Genomic DNA, 24,397 nt, shown 5'->3' on the forward strand with positions numbered 1-24,397 from the left:
TGCCGTTAACAGGCAGCGATATGGTGTTGGGTATCCACTGGTTTTCAAGCTTGGGACCTGTTCTTTGGGATTTCTCTAAATTAACCATGCAATTTAAATATGATGGTCAGAAGGTTAGTTTGCGAGAGGCATGGAAAATAAAAGATTGAAACACATCACATCAACTAAATTGGACAAGTTAGTGCACTCTGCTGGGGAGCTTTCAATGTTGCAAATTATGCCTATAGCCCCAGGCTACAGTCCCCAAGTGACAACGACTTTGCTCAACTGTGAAGTGAACCATGATAATGACTTAGCAGCTGTGTTAAAACAGTATTCCACAGTTTTCAAGGACATCCAAGGCCTGCCACCCTCAAGACCACAGTTTGACCATACAATTCCTCTTAAAGAAGGAACAGATGCCATAAATTTGAGGCCTTATAGGTACTCGACTGTTCAGAAAGATGTGATTGAAGGGTTGATTAAGGGTTGAGGGAGAGTAACAGATATCCGTTGGAGTTGCTTGGAGTTGCTTGGAGTTGCTCTAATAGGTTATTCCATTAATTAAGATTTTAATCATTTATCTTACGTACTACATTAGATAAAACTCTAAAAAAATGTCACATCATTTATTATGTTGTTAAAATAAGGATTTTGGCCGATCATATCATAATTTTGACAAATAATATTTTAAATATAATATTTGAGTCAGGCTCCTTGGAGCCTAAATAATTTGGAATATTTGGAGATCATATCCTACACTATTAGATTAAAAATATAATGAACGACAAATTCGAAGGACAAGTGGCATCTCTATTCAATTTTAAAACTACTGTATAACTATCATATTTTTGTCTCCTGTCTACCACAGTTTTGCACAATCAAAATCCAGTAGTACTAGCCTACTAGGCATCTAAGTGACAGTTACAAGTCAATTATCCTCCTAAACTTTCTCCTCCAAATCAAATCCAGAAATTTTTGGGATAAGTACGACATAACAAAGCGAGTGCAGAGAACAACATCGGCATAAATCGCAGAATTACAACGGGAGATTTAAGCCAAAAAGATAGTGCAGAACAACAAATTTAAGCTTTGAAAATAATAGTCGAGGGATATGTCGTAGCTTACGAACCATATCAACAGGCCCGACAAAACCCTATATAGCTTCTTCGATTTCTCGATAAATTGGAGGTAACGAGAATCACTACAATAAGTACAAGAACCGAGAGATATTTTGTAGATAAACACAGTGATATTTGATGTTGTCGGAGAAACCGCCCTCCTGAAATCATGCTGCTCAAGTAACTGCTACAAACTTCAGAGAGAATTGACATACTTCCTTCCTGCACCATCCACAGGAAAGGCAACTCAGAGAGAATTGCCATACTTGGTTGAAATAGTCATTCCAAAACAATTGTCTTATGATATTTGGATCATTAAACAACCTCTCATCAATTATCTCAAAATGAGGGACAAGGCAAGTGTTACCAAGTATTTCATCATCTAGCTCTTCCACATCACAATCAATATCATCTGCATTTACCCTTATTCTGTAGACCCCTTAATTCTCGTAGATCCTAAACCTCAGACCACCACAAGGAACGTATCAATGAATATAAACTTAATTAAAATATGTTTCTATCATAAAGTCCATATTCAATAATAAAATTAAGAAACAGAGGCTAATTTTTAACATCTTTTCAACAAAAAAATCTAGTATAAAAACAGAAGAGCGAAAAAAAAACGTACCAATAGGATTAGTTATGACAAAAATTATGAGTCCATAATTTGGAAGCTAGCTCCTCCAACTTGCTCAGAGTTTGGTGATTATTTCAGGAACATGAGCAATCTTGTAAAAGTCAGGTCCTGGTTCACCGTTTACCACACCGACCCTATCACAGAATTCTGGAGGCATGCCCGTCAAGTTTAGTTTTCGAAGGGAATTCAGATATGCGAGTCCTTGTGGAAGCTCCTTCATACTATCGCATGCATAAATAGCCAACTCAGAGAGAACTGGCATGCTTCCTCTCTCCACCCTCCAGGATTGCAATCTGAAAAGACACTTCAGTGCTAGCTTGGTGAGTTTTTGAAAACCCGTAGCTGAGCACACCATTAGCACACATCGGGTCTGTCTTTAGGTTCGACTGTGATAGTTTTAACCTGGTGATACAAATCAAAGATGCATCAATATGCCGACCAAATAATTCAGCCAACTCCGGGAGCTTGCCTTTTATTGATAATTCCTGAAAGTTGAACTTATCATTCCAAAATAACTGTCTTACGATGTTTGGATGATTCCAAATTAATTGTCTTCTGGCATTGTAATTATTAGCATCCATGGTTCAGTTATCTCTAAATGAAGAGCCCAGTATCTGAGACCGGAAGTTGATGACAAGGCAAGTGCTGCTAAGTGTGTGATCACATCTTCCAAATTACCATAATAATCTTGTACAAATATCCTTAGTCTCTGAACACTGATTAAGTTTGGCAGATCCTTAATCTCACACCACCGAGAATGTAATTTTCTCAACTCACTGAAACGTAATTTTGGATTCTTCTTCAACCTGACATAGGAAAAATTGGGAAGATACAAATGTCGCAAATTTGTCAACTTGTTAAATATGTTAATTGACTTTCGTGGATAATAGTTATCACGTCTATCGACTTTGAGAGTCTGTAAGAGCACCAAGTTCTGTATATATGGTAAAATATGACTAGAATTTCTTGCACTCAGATATCTCAAGTAAATAAGGCTTCCTATTACTCTTCCAAAACTAGTACCAAAAAGATTCCTTTGTTGGAAACGTGTAAACCAAAAACTTCCGATATATTAGGATACAAACACACACAACTTGTATATTAATGTAACACGCAGCTACACTACTTATAATTTTGTTACACACGCTAGCTAGGCTTCAGCCTTTCCTATTACACACAGAGATGGCACGCGGCCTTTTCACTCAGAGCTTCAGCTCTTCTAAATTTCTCTCTACAACTGCTGTTGTAGTTTTCCTCTGTGTGTTCTCTATTTCTTCTTCCTCTAGCAGCCTTATATATAGGTTACAGATTACAACTTGTAACACATATTTATTGCTGCTCTAGACTTTTATCAGCCTGCCATCTTTGACCTGGAGTATGTTGCAGATTGTCACCAGCCTGTGTTAATTAAAGAGAGCCCACCTTATATCCAGGAGCTATGTTTCTTTCTTCGATCTCTCCCATATAACAGTCCATACATTCAAGTCTTCATTGTAACTAGCACCTTTATTTTCTTCCGTTGATACTACTACATCTATACATCTTATACACACCCAGCTTTATGACTCAAGTCCTACTTGCGTAACAGGATAACATTAGCATTTATATCAGCTGCTAATATGGTCTTCCATGTTATCCGGTACACACAAGCTGAACTCCAACCCTCACTTAATAGCCAACCATTTATTCTGCATATATTCTTGCAGCCTACCGTAATTTCAGGATCACCTAGTTATTATAATTAATACGAGTTTGAATTCTAACACTCCCCCTCAAACTCGTATTTCTATCCCGAGCTTCTTTTCCATTTTGTGAAATATATGCCACCTTATCAGCTTCATGATAATATTTGTCAGGCCATTTAAAAATTTTGTATCTCTTCTTGTAGCCTTTAAAATTTTTACCTCGACCAAATGATCGGTGACCTTCATTTTTCTGGCGTCTCTCAAACGGTTTCCTTCCACATTTATGTCTGCCTTGATAACCACCTTTTCCACGTACAAAGCCGCTTCTGCTAGAATTGTAATGGCCGGATACCTTACTTTCTAGTATTTTTTCCGATTGATTCTCGTATCGAGTCATTCGTTGCTTGTGGACTTGAACAGCTAGCTAGGTTGAATATGTAAGTTCACACTTGTGGTCATATATATCCAGCATACAAGAAATTTAAAGAATTGCAGATTACAAGTACATGTGATCACCATGCAGCTGTGTTGATACAAAGGCCAGGAAGAAAGGTGGCTGGTGCAAAATACAATACATAGCTCAAATGTAAACTTAATAACAGGAGGTGGCACATGCAGAAGAAAACAAAGGACACGTGGCAACAGCTTTCACATAGTCAATAAAAGCAGGCTGCAAGTCTTTGTTCAAACCCTAATATATGGAAAACTGGAGTTTGAATACTACATATAAAAGCGTGGCCATGAAACAAGGAAGTAAATGCCTGGTGATGTAAGGCATGACATGAATGCATGGTTTTGAGTCTATATATAGGAACGACTCTCCAGTATACAATAACAAGTGAAGAGAAAATATGAAGAGAGAATTGTAAAGAGCTGAAGCTCGTTGAGTGTGTGTAAGAAAATTATAAGTATTGTAGCTGCGTGTTACATTAATATAAAAGTTGTTTGTGTTTGCATCTTATTATTATCGAAGGTTTCGTTGTAAGGCCCATCACGTTTCCAACATCCTTGATGCAGTTTGTTGATGAACCCAATAATATTCCAGAGACAAAACTCTTAGCAACCTAAAATTGGCAAAATGCGACCCCACGTGTGCTGGCAAAAATCTACTTCTATTGGTACTCATATTCATAAGTAACACTGATCGATGCTTCTGGTGATTCAGTATCTTGACAAAGTAGGAATTAGGTTTTTTGCTTCTATAATTCCCCTCAGAATAAACTACAAGTTGTCGAGTGTCAGGAAACACAGAGAGATGAGTATCATTTTCTTCTCGAATATCAATTGTCTTGAAAAAGTGTTCTTCTTTTGCCTTGGATAAAGATAGGTCCCTCATAAGGTCATGAAGAGAACAACTTTTGAACTTTGTAAGCGATGAATCTGAATCATCAAATCTCACTTGAACCATACTCTTATGGACTAGTTCTCCCATATACGATTCAGCCACTTGCATCATTGTTTCTCCTTTCTTTTTGTCACTGGATAGTACCATCCCTTCCGTAATCCATAACTGATACAAAGTCTCTGCATCTATCGATTCATCTTCGCTGAATTTTCCCAAATATAGAAAGCATGGCTCTAATTGAGGGGGCAATTCGTTGTAACTACGAACTAATATGTTAAATAATTCATTTTGTTGATTTTCTCCTAACCCCGTCCCTCTCTTTAGCGACCATAGACTATCAGAGTATACCCTCTCCCACTCTGCCAGTGAAGGTTTTGTTATGAGAATTCCTATTCCCCCCAAAATCACTATAGCTAGTGGAAGACCAGCACAAGTTCCAACCATTTCTCTTCCTAATTTTTCCATACGTTTATAGTCTCTGGCAACGTCTGTAACAGAGAAAACAAGAAAAAAATATATAAGCCCGCATAATATGCCTCTGTCCATCAAATGAAATGTGAATAACCCGTCCTCTTCTTTTATAAAGAAGAAGCGCTTCCGGTTCTGTCGGTTCTTGAAACAATTTTGTCTTCTCCATATTACTATATCTCTAGAGTCAATAATTTTATATGAGGAACTACTGAACTCAATCACTCGCTGAAGCTATGCTTATAATCAGGTAAGACTCTAATGGATTGTTTTTGGTCTATGGATTTTAATGGATTGTATGTGATTTTGATTTTGTGCGGATTCTTGATAAAACGTCGCAGAGTTGATATAGATTCTTTAGGATTTAAGCACAATACTTCGAGATCTCATGGATTTTGGTGGGATTTCAAAAAACTTAAAATATACTGAAGTATGACATAAAATTCATCATTTTATGAAATCCAAAAATATCCATCATCATTTGAATACCATCAGATTTTAATGGATTTTAAACAATCTCAATTAAATAACATCGGGTTTTAAAGCATAACTTAAAATCCTAATTGAATACCACCGGATTTTGTAGCATAATTTAAAATCCCGATTGAATATCCCAAGATTTTAATGGCTTTCAAACAATCTCAATCGAATACCCTCAGATTTCATGAATGAAAAAAATGCTTTAAAATCCCAATCGAATACACCCCTCTAATTAAGTTGATTGAAATTGACTTTTAACATATTTCTCCATAACAAGTCACTTGTTCTAGCCACCGGAGTTTCATAAGTTTCAGAACACAGTTTAACTACATTATTTTTTACCTATATATTCTGTGTATGAAAAAATATATATGTACCTATATATTCTCCTCTTGTGGGAAGTGCTTTCAACTGAAGTAGCTCCCAACTTTGATCTGGGCTTAGAGTCTCTGGCTGGTGAATGAGTCCTTTTGGATTTACGTACTCAGCAACATCCACATTACGACTTGTAAGCATTAATTTGCTTACAGACCGCTCAGCTGTGAATGCCGCTTTTAAAGAATCCCAGGCATCAGTTGACCATATGTCATCGAGGACTATGAAGCATTTTTGCTTTTGCTGGATCAGAAGTAGATTTTCCACTAACTTGTCATTGTCCATATTCAGAATTTCATCTTTTCTTTCATGGATCAAACGTATAAGAACACCTCTTTTGTTTGCCATTTCTGTGAAATGGTCACCCAGGCTGAACCCGAAAAATGCCTGTTGATAGTGGAATGGTTGTATATTTTTTGAGCGAGAGTTGTCTTGCCAAGACCACCCATTCCACAGATAGAGATGAGCGGATAACAGCGATCACTTTCATCCACCAGAAGTCCCACCAAGTGATCAACATCTGCCTCATGTCCAACAAATATTTTTGGCTCAACAGTAGTGAAAGTGTGAAATCGCCTTAGCCTTCCGGGTGTTCCATGACTTGAATCTGATTTTGATTTCATATTACAATCATCAAACTGATTAAACACGAGACACATCTTTCTATTAATATCTTCAATCTTTCTTGAAAACTTTCTTTTCTTCATCCACTGGATTATTTTTCCAGGGGATGAAGAAGCTTTGACAAGAAACGTTTCGACAACATTCTCAACATCATAGGCAAGCTCTCGTATCTCCGCGAGCAAAGTGCTCATCTCATTTATTTATCTCTCATTTTCGAAGTCTCTCATTTATTTTATGTGCATCTCTTTTAAACTTCTCCCCTCTTATCTCTTCTATCTCTTTTCTCTCATCTAAGAAGGTGGTCATTCTCTTCTAATGAAAATGCATCACAATTAATCTTATATTCGATTACCACATGTAAAGACCATTTTATTACTGTATGAGAAGTATTTTCATTATGAACGAAATTGTTTAACGTGTGATTTTATATATCTTATTTGATAATATATTTTTTGTTGGGTCTCGTATCCAAGACTCTTGCATAATTGACGATCTCTCATGTACCTGTATTCATATCCCGTGTCGCCACATCTGAGTCCGTGCTTCCTAGATTGTACCCCAATCATGGTCCCAACTTAAATTACATGTTTACATGGAAGCTCGAGTGGCTCCTTGTTTAAAAACGGATTATGTCCTCGTCAACCAACACTTGCACACGTTATAAAACGATGCTGGGCTGCCAATCCCGCCAAAGGCCCTGATTTCATTTAGATTGCGTTTGAAAACAACTATTTCATTTTGAATTTTAGATTTCAGATCATCAAATGACATGATTTGACGTGTCATTTCAAATTCTCAGCTTTATACTAGTATTTACATTGTTTCGGCTCTGGAGAAAAATGATGATTGTGTTAAAGGACTTCCCTTTACTCTCCACTAGTGACTCATTAGCAGAAATGCTACTGTTAAAGCTTAACAGAACAAGTGTTCTTAAGCTCCTCATCTTATCAATATTTGTAGATTTCTACTCTGATCATCTCGGATACTGGAACATTCTTCATTTGCAGGATCACTCAGTCCTGTGTGACAGATCAGTCCATTAATATTATCTATACTGCTATAGTCAGTGACTTTAAGAATAGTAATTGTGAATGTCTTGGGAAATAAGTAATTACGATTGTTGGATTGTTTTTTATAAATCTTGCAGATTGCCGGTAACTATTTATATAAAGTATAATTATTTGGTTGTTCTGCAACATGTTAAAAAAATTTTATTCACTTAAGAACTTCATATAGTTCAAACAGGAAAGGGGAGACAGAGTAATACAGAAGCTCCTCCAACTTACCAGTTACTGCAGTCAAAAGTGATGTAAGGGACATGAGCAACCTTGTAAAAGTCTGGTCCTTGTTTACCATTTAACAGCCGAATGTTCAAGGAAAATTCTAAAGGCATCCGCCCCACCCTTAGTTTCCTAAGGGAATCGAGAAATACGAGTCCTTCTGGAAGCTCCTTCAACTTATTGCATTCAGAAATCGTCAACTCAGAGAGAATTGGCATGCTTCCTTCGTCCACCCTCCACTTTTCCAATTTGCTAAGATTTGACAATTTAAGGTGGATGAGTTTTGGGAAACCGATGGCTGAGCATGTCATTTCCTTTCCCATATATGCATTCAATTCTAAATCCAAATACCTTAAAGTTGGAATCTTCTCCAGTACTGGCATCGGGTCTTTCTCTAGGTACGAAAACCAGAGTTTTAACTTGGTGATACAAATCAAAGATGCATCGATATGAGTATTATTAAGTTGTTGTTGCGGATACTCAAATAATTCATCCAACTCTGGGAGCCTTCCTCGTATAAATAATTCCTGAAGGTTGAACTTGTCATTCCAGAACAATTGTCTTATGATATTTGGATCATTAAACGACCTCCCATGAATTATCTCAAAATGAAGGACCCAGTATCGGAGAACTGAAGTTGATGACAAGGCAAGTGTTGCTAAGTATTTCATCAGCTCTTCCACATCACAATGAATATCGTCTGCTCTTACCCTTAGTCTCTGAAGACTGGTTAATTCCGGGAGATCCTTAACCTCACACCACTCAGTATTAAAATTCTCCAATGTCTCTAATTTGCTCAACCCGTTGAGGCGTAATTTTGCATTCTTCTCAAAGTTGTAAAAGCTGTCTGGAAGATACACATGTCGCAAATGTGACAACTTGCTCAATATTGCTATTGACTTTGCTGGATAAGGGGTAACATTGTCTCCATCCAGTTTGAGAGTCTGTAGCAGAACCAACTTTCGTATCCAAGGTAGAATTATCAAATTAGAATTCCGTGCACTAAGATATCTCAAGTAAATAAGGCTGCCTATTACGCTCCCAATACTAGTACCAAAACGATTACCTGAAACAGTTTGTGCATGAATTCGAAGCTTAACATTTTCCAGAGCCAAAACTCTTAGCAACCTAAAATTGGCAGTATTTGACCCCAATACTGGTGGAAAACTTCTACTGTCACTCACTTGCATAAGTAACATTGATCGATAGTGCTGGTGATTTGGTATCTTGACAATATAGGAATCAGATTGTTTGCTTCTATAAGTCCAATCACGATTAACAAGCTGCCGAGTGTAAGGAAACATGGAGAGATGAAAATCATTTTCTTCTCGGAGATCAATTGCTTCAAAAAAGTGTTTTTCTTTGGCCAGTGATAAAGATAGGTCTCTCATAAGGTCATGAAGAGAACAACTTTTGAACTTTGTAAGCAATGATTCTGAGTCATCAACTCTCACTTGAACCATACTCTTATGGACCAGTTCTCCCATATACGATTCAGCCACTTGCATCATTGTTTCTCCTTCCCTTTTGTCACTGGATAGTACCATCCCTTCCGCAATCCATAACTGATACAAAGTCTCTGCATCTATCCATTCATCTTCATTGAATTTGCCCAAATACAGAAAGCATGGCTTCAACTGAGGAGGCAATTCGTTGTAACTCCAAAGCAATATGTAAAACAATTCATTTTGTTGATTTTCTCCTAACCCCTTCCCTCTCTTTAGGGATGATAAACTATCATAATATACCTTCTCCCACTCTACCAGCGACGGTTTTGTTACAAGAATTCCCCCCAAAATGACTATTGCTAGTGGAAGACCAGCACATTTTCTAAGCATTTCTCTTCCTAATTCTTCCATACGTTTATAGTCTCTGGCAATGTCTGCAACAGAGAGAACAACAAGAAAAATATATATAAGCCGGCATAATATGAAGCTATGCCTATAAATTTAGCCAAGAGAATAAGAGACACATAGTAATAGGTAAGACACATAGTCATCTCAATTTGATTGAGATTGCATATTCCTGTACTTCCCTTCTCTGTAACAGGTCACGTCTACTCAGTAAGCGTTCTAGCCACTCTGTAACATGGTTCTTGTACTTCCTTTCTCTGTAACATGTCACTTCCATACCCTAACTATGTTGGATTTTCAAAGTCTAGTTTTACTTTACATGTACTAAGATATCACATAACATTGTAGGCCATTAAGTTCTGCTATTGAAGAAATGAAAAGAAATATAATGAGTGCATGTAAATTGCTTTTGTACCTATATATCCTCCTCTAGTGGGAAGTGCCTTCAACTGAAGTAGCTTCCAACTTTCATCCGCGCTTAGAGTCTCTGGTTTGTGAACTAGTCCTTCTGGATCTACATACTCAGCAACATCAACATTACGACTTGTAAGCATTAATTTGCTTAAAGATTTATCCGCTTTGAATGCCACTTTTATAGAATCCCAAGCATCAGTTGACCATATGTCATCCAGAACTATCAAGCATTTTTTCTTCTGCTGAATTTCTAAGAGATTCTCCACTAACTTGTCGTCATCCCAAGTAAGGATTTCCTCTTTCTTGTCATGGACGAGACATATAAGAATTCTCTGCAACACCTCTTTTGTTTGCCATTTCTGTGAAATGGAAGCCCAGGCTAAACCAGCAAAGTGCCTCCTGATCGTGGAATGATTATATATTTTTTGCGCGAGAGTTGTCTTTCCAAGACCGCCCATTCCACAAATAGATATGAGCGGATAACAGCCATCACTTTCATCCACCAGAAGTCCCACCAAGTGATCAACATCTGCCTCAAGTCCAACAAATATCTCTGGCTCCACAGTAGTGAAACTATGGAATCGCTTTAGCCTTCCACGTATTCCATTACTTGAATCTGATGGCTCTCCGGTTTCTGATGTTGATTTGATATTACAATCATGAAAGCCACTGAAGACTACAGACATCTTTCTTTGAATACCTTCTATCTTTCTTGTAAACTTCCTTGTGTTCATCCACTGCATTATCTTTCCAGGGGACGAAGAAGCTTCAACAAGAAACGTTTCCACAACATGTTCAGCATCATAGGCAAGCTCTCGTACCTCCTGCAGCAAAATGCAGATTCTTTCTTCATCTAACCTTGAATCAGCGTCTGCTAAGAATGTCTTCATCCGCATGAGCTCGGTGACTACTTGTTCAATTTCAGCCTTCACTCCATGCAGAAGTTGACCCTCTTCAGTCAATAGATCACTCAGCCTCCCTGCAACAATTGACACAGTTGCTTCAGCCATTTGCAATTCTTAAAAAAAAACTTCTGGTAAGAAACCTCAAATATAGATCAAATGTGGAAATACTGCACTTGACAACCATTTGTCTATGAAAACTCTTGTTTAAAATATGATATGCTTTATTAGTTGTCGGCCATTTTTTGATACTTTTACTATTAAGGGATCTTCAAATCTTTGGATTGCTTTATTTCGAATTATTAGGTAGTGTGCTTCAGGAAATTCCTTTCTTTTTTTTTTTAAGAAAAGGAGATAATTTAATAAATAATAGCCATACGGCATCTACAAAAATGATCGAGTCGAACAAACATAGAAAAAATTAACATGCATGTCTTCGTACATTCATACCCAAGATGAGACAAATAAGCAATGTTGAAATTGACGATGGTACATGTATATATCCTTGCTCGGTATTCACCATCTTTTCCAAAAACTCCGTTTGAGCTATCAACCACAAATGCAATTCCCGAAAGGCTTTATCGATGAATCCAAACCACTCTCACAAAAGGAGAGAAAAATCACACACTCTCATCAGGGAGAGAAATCAAACTATAATCAAAACAAACTAAAACAATTAGACCTGCACCACGACGCTTGGGAGATAATCGATCCACCCACAAATCCAAAAAGACCTCCGGAATAACAACGAAAATCGAAAATTTCGGTGATATAGATCTAATAAAACTTTCCCTGAAGAAGGAGATTTATTAAGAATAAATGAAAAAACAAGAACAATCAAAGAACTAACAATGAAAAGGAAAGATTTGAGGCTTTCCACCGAAAACCGATGGAAGCCCCGTCGGTAGGGGTGTTCATCAAACCGCCCACACCGCATAAACCGCCCGCACCGCTCCGCACCACACCGTAAAATGCGGTTTTTCTTTTTCGTGGTGCGGTTACGGGTTGAAATTTTAACAAACCGCGCGGTGCGGTGCGGGTTGCGGTTTGACATTATACATGCGCGGTTCAAACCGCACCGCACCGCCATTTTCTAATATATAAAAATATATCACATATAATTACAAATATTTATATTATATAGAATATAGATAGATTATTTATTATGATATTATCTCCTATATGTGTGTATATATGTTCAAGTTACTCAACTTAATTTTAATAATTTTACAATACAAATTAATGTTATTTTTAATTCGACAAATTAAATATTATAATTATATTTGTTTTCCAATAAAATGACTTGTAAGTGTTGAAATCTTTTCATCTTCATCATTATCATACTCATATTTTAGTTTATATTTCTTTTAATGAGTATCGTAACTCTAAATTTGTGTGTGTATTATAAAAATTATTTTTAAATACATATATTTTATCATTATATATATATTGTCATTCAAAAGTATAATTTTTTTGAATGTATAAACCACGCAAACCGCATGAACCGCACCACACCGCACCGCAATTTTTTGGTGTGGTTTACGCAGTTTTTATATTACGCGGTGCGGTTGCGGTTTACGAATTTCCCCAAACCGCATACGCGGGTTGGTTTGCGGTTTTAGGAAAAAACCGCACCGCCCGCACCGCGAACACCCCTACCCGTCGGAGATGAAAACGAGGAAGACGGCTAGAGAGAAGAGGGAAAAAGAAATTTTCATTTTGCACCGAGCAATATTTAAATCCTAACAACTAAAATATTGTAAAAAGCAAGTCATCCCATGTTTTTGAAAAAACTATTTTTTAGCATTTATGAGATAAAAACTATCACAAATTTCTCTATCGAAGTTAATAAAAACATCTAAAAAAAAAAAATCAACCAGTTATGGAACTATTTCAAGCAGCACAACAGTTTTGAAATACACTACCATGCATAACTAACCTTTACATGGGGTAAGTCATCAGATTAAGCCTAAAAAAGTAAAAAACAAGAAGTTTCTAGGAAACGACATTTTATGTTTAGACAGGCTTAATATGAGTACTGTTGAGCTAACTAAAGCGGCGTAAAGAACGGATATTTTGAAGGGACAGAGAGAGATCTCCTGTAATTTGTATATTGAGACGCATTATTGAATCAAAACAAGGGTAATGAAAAAAGAAGATTAGGAAGAGAGACTTTGCAGCCAGAAATCTTCCGATGAGGAAGCAAGTGCTGTACAGATGTTACAACTATATGACTACTGACATACATATAGTTCAGCTAAAGTATAAATCCAGGTAGAACTTCTTACGACAGCAGAAAGATAGAAACATGCACAACATGCTGGAAACCGAAACACAAAACACAAATTAATATGCTGCATGAGTCGAGACTCTTCAAAGTCGCTATCCTTGCAGAGGCTGCAAATGGGATGTACAGATTACAGGCCACAGCTTGGTTTAGTCACTCTACGGTAGGGTTCTTTAAACGGCGTTCCTTTAGATTGTTGTGAGTTACAAAGGTGATAAAGTTACAAAGGCGATCAATTTAGGATCTTCCAAATTGGCTCTCCTGAATAATCTGTGCAAGCTTTGTGTACAATGCCCGCTGCTCCTCGAAGCTGAGGTTCATCAATATCTATATCATAGAAATCAGTCTCAGTATCTAAATCCAATGATACTATATGAAATGAGCATAAGCTGATATAATGCGTGTGCTGAGGGGAAGAGGTGAAATACTTCTCACAGCTCTACCTGATCCAAAATCATCTCGACTGATACACTCTGAGGTGTAATAAATGACTGGTGGTATATGTACGCAAACACAGCCATCACCATCTGCAGAAATATTTGATTAGTTGCTTTGACATGCATCTGACAAACATTATAGTCATATTGGGCTTGTAGTGACACATGGAGATTTGAGGCAACAATAAACCACTCGAGCAGATTTTTAGCAAATTTAAACTTAGCATAGAACAACTAAACTAAGCAGATCTCAGTTCTTCAGAAATAGAGATAGAAATATTAATCAATCTATTATTATATCAAAGTGCCCACCATTTTCATCAAAAACTATCAAGCAACTACCAGATCTCCACAGGGAGTCAGTTAAGCCACTATAATCAATCTATGTATCACTCCGTTAAATCTTGAAAAAATATTAATGAAAAAGTTAACGAACAGATGATTTGTTTGCTACAATCTTTTCATATTTCTTTGTAATCTTCGTTCTAGTCCTTCTTTGTAATCCATGCCTCATCATCTGCTGATTAGGAATTAGGATACCTTTTAGTTTTCTGTTAATTATTTTTCAAGATTTAACATAGTAATATATAGAGTGATTCTAGTGGCTAAAACAAGTCCCTGTGGAGATTGGGTAGTCACTGGATAGTTTTGGACGAGAACAGTGGGCACTTTGATAAAAAAACCCTATTTTAATCTATGGAAGAAGTCGCTTACAAAAATTCTGTTGGAAGTAGTCCACAAAATTGTTGATTTCACGACACTAATTATTTTGTTAACTTGCAATTGTTTACAATAACAGGTGCTGAAAAAGAGCTATGTTCTGTACTTGTTCCAAAAAATTCAAAGCCTACCTGGCAATCCATTCTATCCGTCATTCCACCATGACCAGGAATACTATCACCAAAATCCTGCATATAACACCAAAAAGCAAAGGTAAAATTTTGCAAATATTTTTCTACAAAATTTGAATCATAAAGTGAAGAAGAAACCAATGAACCTTGATCTTAAAAGCTCTTTTAAAACCACTAGCAAAAAAGCCTCCAAAAGGTGCAATTATAGAAGCAAAAAGCCCGAGCCACAATGCATGCCATTGTACCGGCAAAACTTCAATTTCTTTCCAAGGGAACTGCGGAAGAGAGAAAAGATACGTGAACTTTTACCTTAACATAATAATTACAATCAGCGGTAAAAAGACATAATATTAAAAGAACAGTAGTAGAATATTAGAAGGGGTAATGATGGAAATGGGAAAGATCAATATGAAGTATAAAGGGCTACTTTATTTTGAGAAACATATTTTTAAAAGCTATAATTTACTGTACTACCCCTTCATCCGAGTATTAAAGTGCAAGCTTCAGTAATATTGAAGGTAAACTAACTTGTGTAAAACTGTTCTTTTCTCGATCGAAAGCTTAAGAGCACACATAGTAATCAAAATTTAATTTACTTTCATTTTTTATCTGCTTAACTCAACTTAAAATCTAGTAGGACCACAGTATTTAAAGTGTGCAGACAAAATGATGATACACTGGTTAAAATTGAGTTAAAACATGCTTCCTGAAGTTAGCCGCAAAACTATTGATGTCAGAAAAACATGGTATGTGAAGGATAAGTTGTCCTGAGGCTACTGGAATCTGAGGTAATACAAGCTAGCTAAGCACTCCAATGGTCCAACCACTAGTACTTCTGCTTATATATTCCAAAGTGAAATTTAGAAAGAAAAAAAAAAGAAGTGGGTAAGCTTCAGATACACATGCCTGCTTTCTTATTACTAAAACTCATCACTAAGCAAACCGTTAAGGTCAAGTGCTTCGTGAACAATGTATGCATCCTATTCTGATTTTCCGGTGGAAAATATGCATGAGTGCCTAGTGCTACTTGGCACATGCATCTGATGACTAATCACTGAAAAATTTATACAAACAGTTTTTTCTGGAATATTTAAATCTAAAAGCATGGAGTTTTCATATGCCAGTTATAAGTAATAAAACAGCATCCAAGAAAACAGAAGAAATTTTAAGCAAATTTTTTAATCTACTTAAACATCCCGTTACCCAATCAGGAAACCATGCAGGTAGTGCAAAATATTCTGGCTTAAACAAAGGGCCCGGATCACAATGAAGCCAACCAGTTAACAAATCCTGCAATTATTCTCATGATAGGTTAGTTATTTTCTCACAATTCTGAAAAAAATAATTCATCCATATAAGCTAAAAAAATATCTTCTTAAAAAACTCACCTTCCGAGGACATGTGAGCCACTGAGATTTGCCCAAAACATTGGCGAGCTGCATTAATATAAGACAATGTTTTAGCACTGGAAAACTATAAGAAAAGAGCTATCGGTAAATTATAGCAAGATTCTATTTCACACGTTTATGAAGTTTCTCCACAGACCACATTTATGTATGTCAACTTCGGACATGTGACTCGTCTGTAAATACATATAGCTTTCAAAACTCCGAAATATCGGGAAAAGGCAACAAATTTGCATATGCACTTAGCAGACACAGTACCAAAGCCATTGACTAAAAGGTAGATAAATACAGTAATAAAAACTGATATTATATGCTCACCACAAATGCAGAAATGATAGTTGTAAAAGATGCTCCAATAAAACCTTCCCATGTCTTCTTTGGAGATAACTTGATCAAAGGGGTTTTGCCAAAGAAGAATCCAAATATATAAGCAGCAATATCATTGATTACAATAAGTGATGCTGGAAGAAGAAACCTGCAATATAGTAAATGTGCTTAAGTTCTGGTACTCTGTGTATAGACCTCAAATTGCATACACTCACAATTTTACTGAGCTATAACGTATGATAAAATTGGACAGAATGCAATATATTACTATAAATCATTAGAAGCCTGAATGGCAAATACAATTCAATAAGTCTGCAATCTGCATACAAATCCAATAAAAATTATAATTCAAGTAATCAAAGAAATTGAAGGAACCAAACAGGCCAAATATTTTTTTTACTTCCCACTTATCAGTAAAGTTGGAGAAATTACAGTTGGAATTCCTTTTAGAAGGGTTCAGAAGATGGGCATAATGCACAGGATACGTTCATTTGTAGGTACTTGAAGGTTCTTAGAGAATAATGAAATAACAGTCTATTAGAGAGAGGGGGTGGGTATAGGGAAGGTGAAGCGGATTACAATGAAAAAACACTACTGGCACGCTGTACTGAAAAGGCTCACAAGACATGATAGCTAACATGTAGGAAGCGGGAATGTGAAGCTAGTGACTATAACAAACAAAACTACTGATAGGAAGAACTGGAAAAGGCTCCCAATAGCAAATAATCAACAACTTAACTCATTAACAACCTCCTTAGAACTAACTAGTTGAAAGACAAACTACAAGTAGTTAAAACATAGAGCAACACAAGGGCACTGTCATCATCTACTGTAAATTTAATATGATTAAAGCACTTCCTCAGAGCAAGTCCAATAGACTATGCTCCTATGTTAAACTGAAGGAATAAATACAAAAATATGCTCCAACAGTCTCCTAGTAATTACTTAATAACTAGGAGCTTTCCTTCACTTCTTATATATCAGTCGCCTCTGCCTTCTTCTAAGAGTCTCCTGTTTTGTATTTTATAATAAATTATTAAAAGTACAACATACAACAAAGTATAATTTTTCTCTTTCTGTTTATTGTACTTTTAGTGATGGAAGGTACTTATAATATTATCAAATAAGGAGTATTGTTGGAGATGAAAATACCTATCTAATATCTATGTCCTAATTTACTAATCCCTCTGTCTACTCATAGTGTGAACAATCAGATTTCCGCCTTTTATTCAATCATATTAACCATACCGATAGTTACAAAAAAATGTGTTGGTTTCCAAAAAAAAGTAGAATAATTAACACTTAATTTACCATAAGAACTGAATGTGGACCACAAATTTAGGACCGATAGTAGGAAGAACTGAATGTGGACCACAATTTTAGGACTGATAGTAGGAAATGTGGCTAAAATGAAAGGGATGACGGAAGTAATTTGTTATATTAGATTAAGGAATGAAATAAGAGTCTTTTGTACTTCACATCCTCAAAAACACCTCAATATCCTTTCGTAGTACTTAAACTGATAGCAAGAAAAATATTTCATATATAGGCAAGACAAGAAACAAGTTTCAAAATATACAGCCATTGACAAATTAAATCTTGCAGGTTAGCGACCACATAAAATAACATTAAAAAATGTATCATGTATTACCAGAAAATTCCCTCGAATATGTTTGCCACAGTAAAAGAGGACTGTGTGAAAACCACGATAAGAATCATATGCGTCCATGCATATTGACCAAACTGATACTTGTACATCTTCTTCTTTAAAGTAAGAATGAACCACATAAAACCTGATGCCAATTAAAATCGATATAAGACTGGGTCACTAGTATGACATAGAATAAATGATGTGATCAAGTACAAAGAAGTTTTGCTAGGTCATAAAAAAAAGTAGCACGAGGTGAGCTATTTTAGCTTGAAGCTGAACTGATTTGCCGATAGTGAATAAACAACCAACGATTTCCATATCATAATTTCGTGAATGACGTCTAGATCAAGACAACAGGGGAAGAGAACGAACCTGCAATATACAGGAAATAACAAGTTACCATATGGTACTTGACAAGTCTTCCAACGAGTTGATATAGAAATTTGTCTGAAGTGACAGTATTAACAAGCCGTTGACTGAGAATGCGGCCATATACAAACAGCATTGCAGTGAAGAAGAAGTGCCTGCAGAAGTAGCAAGTACAAACATAGGATCACTTGCCCCTTCACATTATAAGAATTTGTTCAGACCTTTAAACTGGATAAATTTGGATAAATAATCTAACTGCAACACGTGACACATAGAATGCCACTATCTAGTAGTATCATTGCAAGACAATTTAGTCACTTTAGGAATATTAAAAAATAAAATGAGTTATATCTGTTTGACACCCATATCCACAGCGATGTGACCACATGGCCAGCGAAGCTAAACATAAGAATTAAGATATTTGTCAGCAGCACAATGTACCAACTACTTGGCGATATCTTATGGGCGGTCAGGTTTTGGGAATAGGCCAAAGGGTACAAAATAAACAGGAAGATATTTTACACACTAGCAAATGTATTTGCTCACCAATTTAATTGCCTAAATCCAGGTAGATGACTGTCTTCATGTGTTTTTCTTAGTAGACTAAACAGCTCTTTCGCCATAAAAATTTGGATGATAACAACCATAGCCCAAATATAGAGATGCCCCATGTAGATAGTTAAGACGAATCCCCCAATCATCCATACAGTTGAATATGCACGTACCAACATTGACCTGTACTTATTTTTATCACTGACCAGTAGCTGATCTCCATTTGATTTGCTTACGTCAGGAGAAATCTGGCATCACATTTACAAGGGAAAATATTCAAAGACAATTACAAACTAAACAATTAGAAAAAGAGATTTACACACTACTTGAAATTGCTATCCGGCTGTTGAAACAACTTGAGGGATCAACAAAATTGTTTACAAGAAGAAAATAACAATGGTTTGTTCTAGGGTTCGATGTAGAGAACACAATTTTTATTATAAAAAAACTACTATATATGAAGCGTGATACCTTGAGGCCTTAGAAGTGAGTTACTCAAACATTATCAAACTCTCACATGCATTAAAGACTGACTGAAACAGAGCATGATCCGAGACCTTTCCAAGCCTCGTGAAACTAAAATTTACATATGTAAAGGACTTGTTTATAACTTTAACTGAGAAATTACTGTCTAATGATTGAGGCCTTTCATCTATAAAGGCTGAAAACTTAGGTTCTATTATCTAGTCCACTAGCTAATATATTAATCAATATTTCTTGAATTCTGTGCAGAATTTACAAGATGTTAATTGAGCTATTCCTACACTTTGCTATATAACAATAATTCTGAACAAACTATTAGTTCTAAAGATTGTCTATGTAATCGTGATTAGTTGTATTCACAGAGTGTACCTTTTCTTGAAGACAATTATTCTCATCTCTTTCTATAGCTCTGAGAGAAGATATGTGGAATTGTGGATATCATATGAAATGTGAATAGTTCCAGAAATACTAACCTCTGTGGATCCTCTACGCCGCCGTAGGCGTGAAGTGGGTGTTGCAGGCAAACTGCTACTACTATCTTTATGCATGGTGTTGTTTATTAACTTTACACTCGGCCAATTTCAGCCAGTAAAATTGTTGACGGGGGCAAATTATGATTACTGGCGAACCAAACAAAGTTGAGTCCCTCAACTTTTATCCTAGCGTATACTCTCTTCTTCTCTTCCCCTGGTAATTTCCCTCAGTAATAACTAACAAGAGATTAGAGGCATCACTGAGACATGAGTATATGAATATCTAACTTTATTATTTGACCATTTACCAGAAGAGATGAGCATACAAAAGCAGTACTCCCGGGCACTTGATAGCTCTGCTTGTACACTCAGCCAAGAACCAACATATATGAGCACATATTAGTAATACCTGAAACAGAAATAAAAAATTGAAGCAAACTTGGAGGGTGCAAGTAACATATTTAGAGTTCAAGAACGTCGGCAATGTCAATATTGATTCATGTAGTTTATTTGAAGTGTTATTTGTGGGGTATAGTAATGTAACACGGCGAGAGATGTGTACTACCAATAACATCCAGGTTTGAAAAAACATGTATATTTTTGTAATAAGTTTCTAGAAAGTTTGAAGTTCCCTAAACAAGTAAATCATTGTTTAACCTGACTCCTAGGTATCATCCTGATATTATGTCATAATACAGATGTCGTATAAACCTCAGTCACATATAAAGAATGAGCGACGGGTCAAATAATATATTCTCTTCTATTGTGATTGGTTGCACAAAACACCCAATATCTATCGCGTTCTTGTAAGTTGGTCTGATACAACATCAGCATTCTAACATGGAAACACTGGCATACCACTGTTATTACTTCTTAGCTACCAATAGATATTATTTTGGTTTCTTCATGTTTTCTCATGATATTAATAAAACCTTATATCAATCATACACAGGAAATATCATTTAATTCTTTAATAGTAGGGTAATGAATGGAAAGTAAATCAGTAATAATATATCTATAGCCGGAAATAATCCAAGTAAAGACCTTTTTAAGCACAACCAACAGACAACACATAAATTTTGTATGAAACCTGTTCACCTTACAAAAACAAACACCGATTTTGCTTTCTTACCAAGAAGGATAATTGCATAATCAGCTCCTATTCCCTAGAAAAGTTCAACTTTTTCCAAGAAATTATATCATTGTTAAACCAAAAGCCAAGGTATTACTTGATACTATGTCATAGTGCTGACGTAGTATCACAGCGCAATCACATATATAGGAGCGAGGATGTATAACCCAATAATAATTTTAATTGCTTGTATGTATGGAACTCCAGAAATCTATTATTTGTTTCCCTTACCAGTTTTTCTTCCCTTACCCATATTGAACGCAATAGCACATCATCATCCCTACACAACATTAGCACACACCCTACATATACTACTTAATAGTTATCATCCACTGCCTCGCACATTAAAATTCCATTGCACACCCCCTAGATATGCCACTTAATAATTATCAACCATTGCCTCACACATTAAAATTCCAATTCACACATATTCAATAGCGTAAAGGAAAAAAAAAGGCTAAACCATCATACAGCCCGAAAATCGCCAAGCACCCACCTTTCCACCCTACCCCAACAAAACACACACACCATTCGACAAACCAATCACCCTTTTCAACTAATCACACTACTAGCACAACTTGCAAATCAACTATCACACAAACCACTCACAATTAAACAATACAATCAAAACGAATCGTCAAGATTCAATCTTTAACTCAAAACAACTACCAAAATGAAACTAAACATCAAAATAAACACAAACAAATTAAGCCACAAGCCGAATAATTCACTAACAGACATACACTCAATTATACATACACAAGCATACATAATCATGTAAGTTTGATACACAGTGGAGAGCTAACCAGTTGAAGAAGTGATGATTTTGAAGTGACCCAGATGCTAAAATTGAAAAAGAACAAGGTGGTGCCTTGTGCTTCTTCGATTTCTTGATTCTTGCCCTCAGAATATTTGAGTTCTGATGCCCACCCAATATATGTATAGACACAAGATATGTATGTATTGAAAATGTGTTACACAGGAACGCTATATCATTCAAGGAAAATAAGATTTCTCTTTTCAAAAAATTGTTACTTTTTCATTATTTTTTTGTCAGGGATTACTTTTTCATTTCAAATATATATAATCTATAAATTTGATACATCAAGAATTTTCATAAATGAGTGAAATTATTTGACTATTAAATTTCAAATATTTCTTTTATTTAAGATGACTATAAAAGCATACTTGAATTGAACTGAAGATGCAAAGTACTAAATATATTCATTAATCATTTTAGTTAATTAAATAGTGGATGATTTATGGTTATTTACTAAGTAATTATATATTCTTTTATTATGATATCAATATATATTAGATTTTTTGTGTTTTGACTAATAAATATAAGATGATATATTAATTATTACTAGCCTTTAACCCCGTGCAAAGCACGGGCGGGTATATGATTCGTAATTTATTAATTATAATTTAATTCTTAACACCATTTTATTAGTATTTTAGTATTAATGAATTGGATTTTAGTTAAATTATATTAACCAACTCGTTATATCTTCTAACGGAAATTTAGCTTTCACAATTTATTATCTATCTATAAATATTTTTCTATATTAATATGTGACAGTTTATTATTCAATTTAAATCAAATTTTTCATATTTCATATATCTGCATATGTTAGGTAATGGCTCGTGTTTGTAATTAAATAGAATACGTAAGTGTTAAATTTCGAGTAGAATACGTTATAATTAAAAAGTAGCGTCTTTATTAGTTATTTATATGTATTTTAGACAAAAGATATTCAAAATTGTATATTTATAATTAGTTATACGTTTATCTATAAGTAACTTTTAATATTAATATATGTTATTAACAGTAGTTTCACCTTTTTTTTAACTAATTAGAAATTATATTTAAAAAGATATTAATATACATAAGGAGTGTTTTTAGTATATGAAACTGTTTAATAAATATCTACTTGTAGACTTTTAGTTTTAGAGGAGAGTACCAAACCAAAATTTTGTACGACTACAAATTATACCTATGTTGGCTTTTTATAGTACTAGCTTTTAACCCGTGCGAAGCACGGACGGGTATAGATATCGTAATTTATTAATTGTAATTTAAATTTTAACGTCATCTTATTAGTATTTTAGAATTGATGAAGAGGATTTTAACCTGAATATATTTACCAACTGTTTATATTTTTTGGACAACTATAAATTATACCAATATCGATTTATTATGATATAGTATATAAATTATATTTAAAAGAATAATGGTGGAGTTTTTATCTTGTACTATATCTCAAGTGTTTGTAATTTAAACGGTATAAAACTCTTTAATATTGTAAGAGTAAGAGAAGTTTACATGTGACAGACTTGTAGTTACAAAAGAGATGACCAAACCAAAATTTTGTACGACTACAAATTATACCTATGTTGGCTTATTATAGTATAGATAGATAGATAGATAGTATAGATAGTATAGATAGATAGTATAGATATCATGATGGATACAATCTGGTTGAGGGAGGCCCACAAATAGCACTATCACTTTTACTAACACGAGTTAATGATTATTCTTTAGTTTTAATTTAACAGAATCAATACATATTCTGAATTAATAAATTATTCTTTGTGTTTTATTGAGCTATGTATTTCTATAATTTTGTGTCTGGCTTCTAAAGCTGCAATTATTTTTAACTTTTTGTCAGGAAGCTACAGTTTTTTTGGTATTAATATATGCAATCTTTTTAACATAACTTGCAAAATTAATAAAATTTAATTTCCTTATCTTAATATAAAATTCTAATCTTATTTATGTATATATGTTAATATAACAAGCCTTTTATAGTTTTTACCAGAGCACCACCAGACTGACAAACTTTTGTTTGCCTGATAAAAAAATTTTGTGCAAGTCAAAAAAGGCTGCTTAGTTTCAGTTTGCAGTAGTTTAGTTGGTTGCAAGTGGTGATGTAGAGAGGACTAAACAGCTTGTCTTTGAAATTAAGGGGACGTTTGAGTGAGTTTAAGTGGAGTAAAAATTAGAAGCAAGATAAGATTTATAAGTGATTATAAGTGATTAAAGTGTTTGGAAAATAAACAGAAACTCTGAACAAAAGCTAGCATTTCTAATTTTTTATGAGTGCTTCTTGACTTTTTACACAAACGATACAGATAAGTGTTTCTAACTTAAAACCGAGAAGCCGGGCTTAAAAGTTGATCCCAAACACCCACTAAAATACTAAATCTTCTATAAGCATGGATTAGATATTTTATAATGAATTTATTTATAGCACTGGCATGCT

General features: G+C 35.0%; 3 protein-coding genes and 1 long non-coding RNA gene across 5 annotated transcripts; all 4 read right to left on the minus strand.

Moving 5' to 3' along the window:
- Positions 1–1,053: 1,053 nt before the first annotated feature.
- Positions 1,054–4,062, minus strand: LOC108206720 (uncharacterized). Its single transcript, XR_001804172.2, has 2 exons — positions 1,729–4,062; positions 1,054–1,556 (listed from the first exon to the last, which is right to left on the minus strand). It is a non-coding gene; the product is annotated as an uncharacterized LOC108206720 (long non-coding RNA).
- A 351-nt stretch (positions 4,063–4,413) lies between these two features.
- LOC108207057 (putative disease resistance protein At1g50180) lies at positions 4,414–6,905 on the minus strand. Its single transcript, XM_017377523.1, has 3 exons — positions 6,527–6,905; positions 6,093–6,440; positions 4,414–5,255 (listed from the first exon to the last, which is right to left on the minus strand). Exons 1-3 carry the CDS (start codon positions 6,903–6,905, stop codon positions 4,414–4,416), a joined length of 1,569 nt encoding a protein of 522 aa, XP_017233012.1.
- Positions 6,906–7,336: 431 nt separating this feature from the next.
- Positions 7,337–11,409, minus strand: LOC108208947 (protein RECOGNITION OF PERONOSPORA PARASITICA 7). Its single transcript, XM_017379586.2, has 3 exons — positions 10,263–11,409; positions 8,001–9,876; positions 7,337–7,733 (listed from the first exon to the last, which is right to left on the minus strand). Exons 1-3 carry the CDS (start codon positions 11,269–11,271, stop codon positions 7,724–7,726), a joined length of 2,895 nt encoding a protein of 964 aa, XP_017235075.2. The 5' UTR covers positions 11,272–11,409; the 3' UTR covers positions 7,337–7,723.
- A 1,897-nt stretch (positions 11,410–13,306) lies between these two features.
- On the minus strand, positions 13,307–22,117 carry LOC108208949 (phosphatidate cytidylyltransferase 1). 2 transcript variants are annotated; one of them, XM_017379588.2, is made up of 13 exons: positions 21,938–22,117; positions 20,308–20,408; positions 20,000–20,236; positions 19,038–19,291; positions 18,495–18,646; positions 18,123–18,264; positions 16,463–16,619; positions 16,127–16,174; positions 15,942–16,028; positions 14,885–15,013; positions 14,739–14,795; positions 13,894–13,977; positions 13,307–13,777 (listed from the first exon to the last, which is right to left on the minus strand). In XM_017379588.2, the coding sequence occupies exons 3-13, from the start codon at positions 20,072–20,074 to the stop codon at positions 13,688–13,690; spliced, it is 1,275 nt and encodes a 424-aa protein (XP_017235077.1). In that variant the 5' UTR covers positions 20,075–20,236; positions 20,308–20,408; positions 21,938–22,117; the 3' UTR covers positions 13,307–13,687. The 2 variants fall into 2 exon arrangements, with proteins under 2 accessions (XP_017235077.1, XP_063942509.1); XM_064086439.1 differs by having other exon boundaries at positions 20,000–20,408; positions 21,938–22,098.
- Between the last annotated feature and the right edge of the window lie 2,280 nt (positions 22,118–24,397).

The sequence above is a fragment of the Daucus carota genome, chromosome 2 (genome assembly GCF_001625215.2).
Source record: "Daucus carota subsp. sativus chromosome 2, DH1 v3.0, whole genome shotgun sequence".
Taxonomy (NCBI): domain Eukaryota; kingdom Viridiplantae; phylum Streptophyta; class Magnoliopsida; order Apiales; family Apiaceae; genus Daucus; species Daucus carota.

What these genes read in the sequence shown, in the direction of transcription:
- LOC108207057 (XM_017377523.1), bottom strand. Translation starts at nt 6,905, where the DNA reads ATGAGCACTTTGCTCGCGGAGATACGAGAGCTTGCCTATGATGTTGAG. An exon ending in CTGTGGAATGGGTGGTCTTG is followed by an intron (nt 6,441 to 6,526) that starts GCAAGACAACTC and finishes ACCATTTCACAG; the next exon opens with AAATGGCAAACAAAAGAGGT. An exon ending in CACAAGAGGAGAATATATAG is followed by an intron (nt 5,256 to 6,092) that starts GTACATATATAT and finishes TCTCTGTTACAG; the next exon opens with ACGTTGCCAGAGACTATAAA.
- LOC108208947 (XM_017379586.2), bottom strand. Translation starts at nt 11,271, where the DNA reads ATGGCTGAAGCAACTGTGTCAATTGTTGCAGGGAGGCTGAGTGATCTA. An exon ending in CACTAGAGGAGGATATATAG is followed by an intron (nt 9,877 to 10,262) that starts GTACAAAAGCAA and finishes TCTCTGTTGCAG; the next exon opens with ACATTGCCAGAGACTATAAA.
- LOC108208949 (XM_017379588.2), bottom strand. Translation starts at nt 20,074, where the DNA reads ATGCATAAAGATAGTAGTAGCAGTTTGCCTGCAACACCCACTTCACGC. An exon ending in TTATTTCCTGTATATTGCAG is followed by an intron (nt 18,265 to 18,494) that starts GTTCGTTCTCTT and finishes AATTGGCATCAG; the next exon opens with GTTTTATGTGGTTCATTCTT. An exon ending in CTATCATTTCTGCATTTGTG is followed by an intron (nt 16,175 to 16,462) that starts GTGAGCATATAA and finishes ATATTAATGCAG; the next exon opens with CTCGCCAATGTTTTGGGCAA.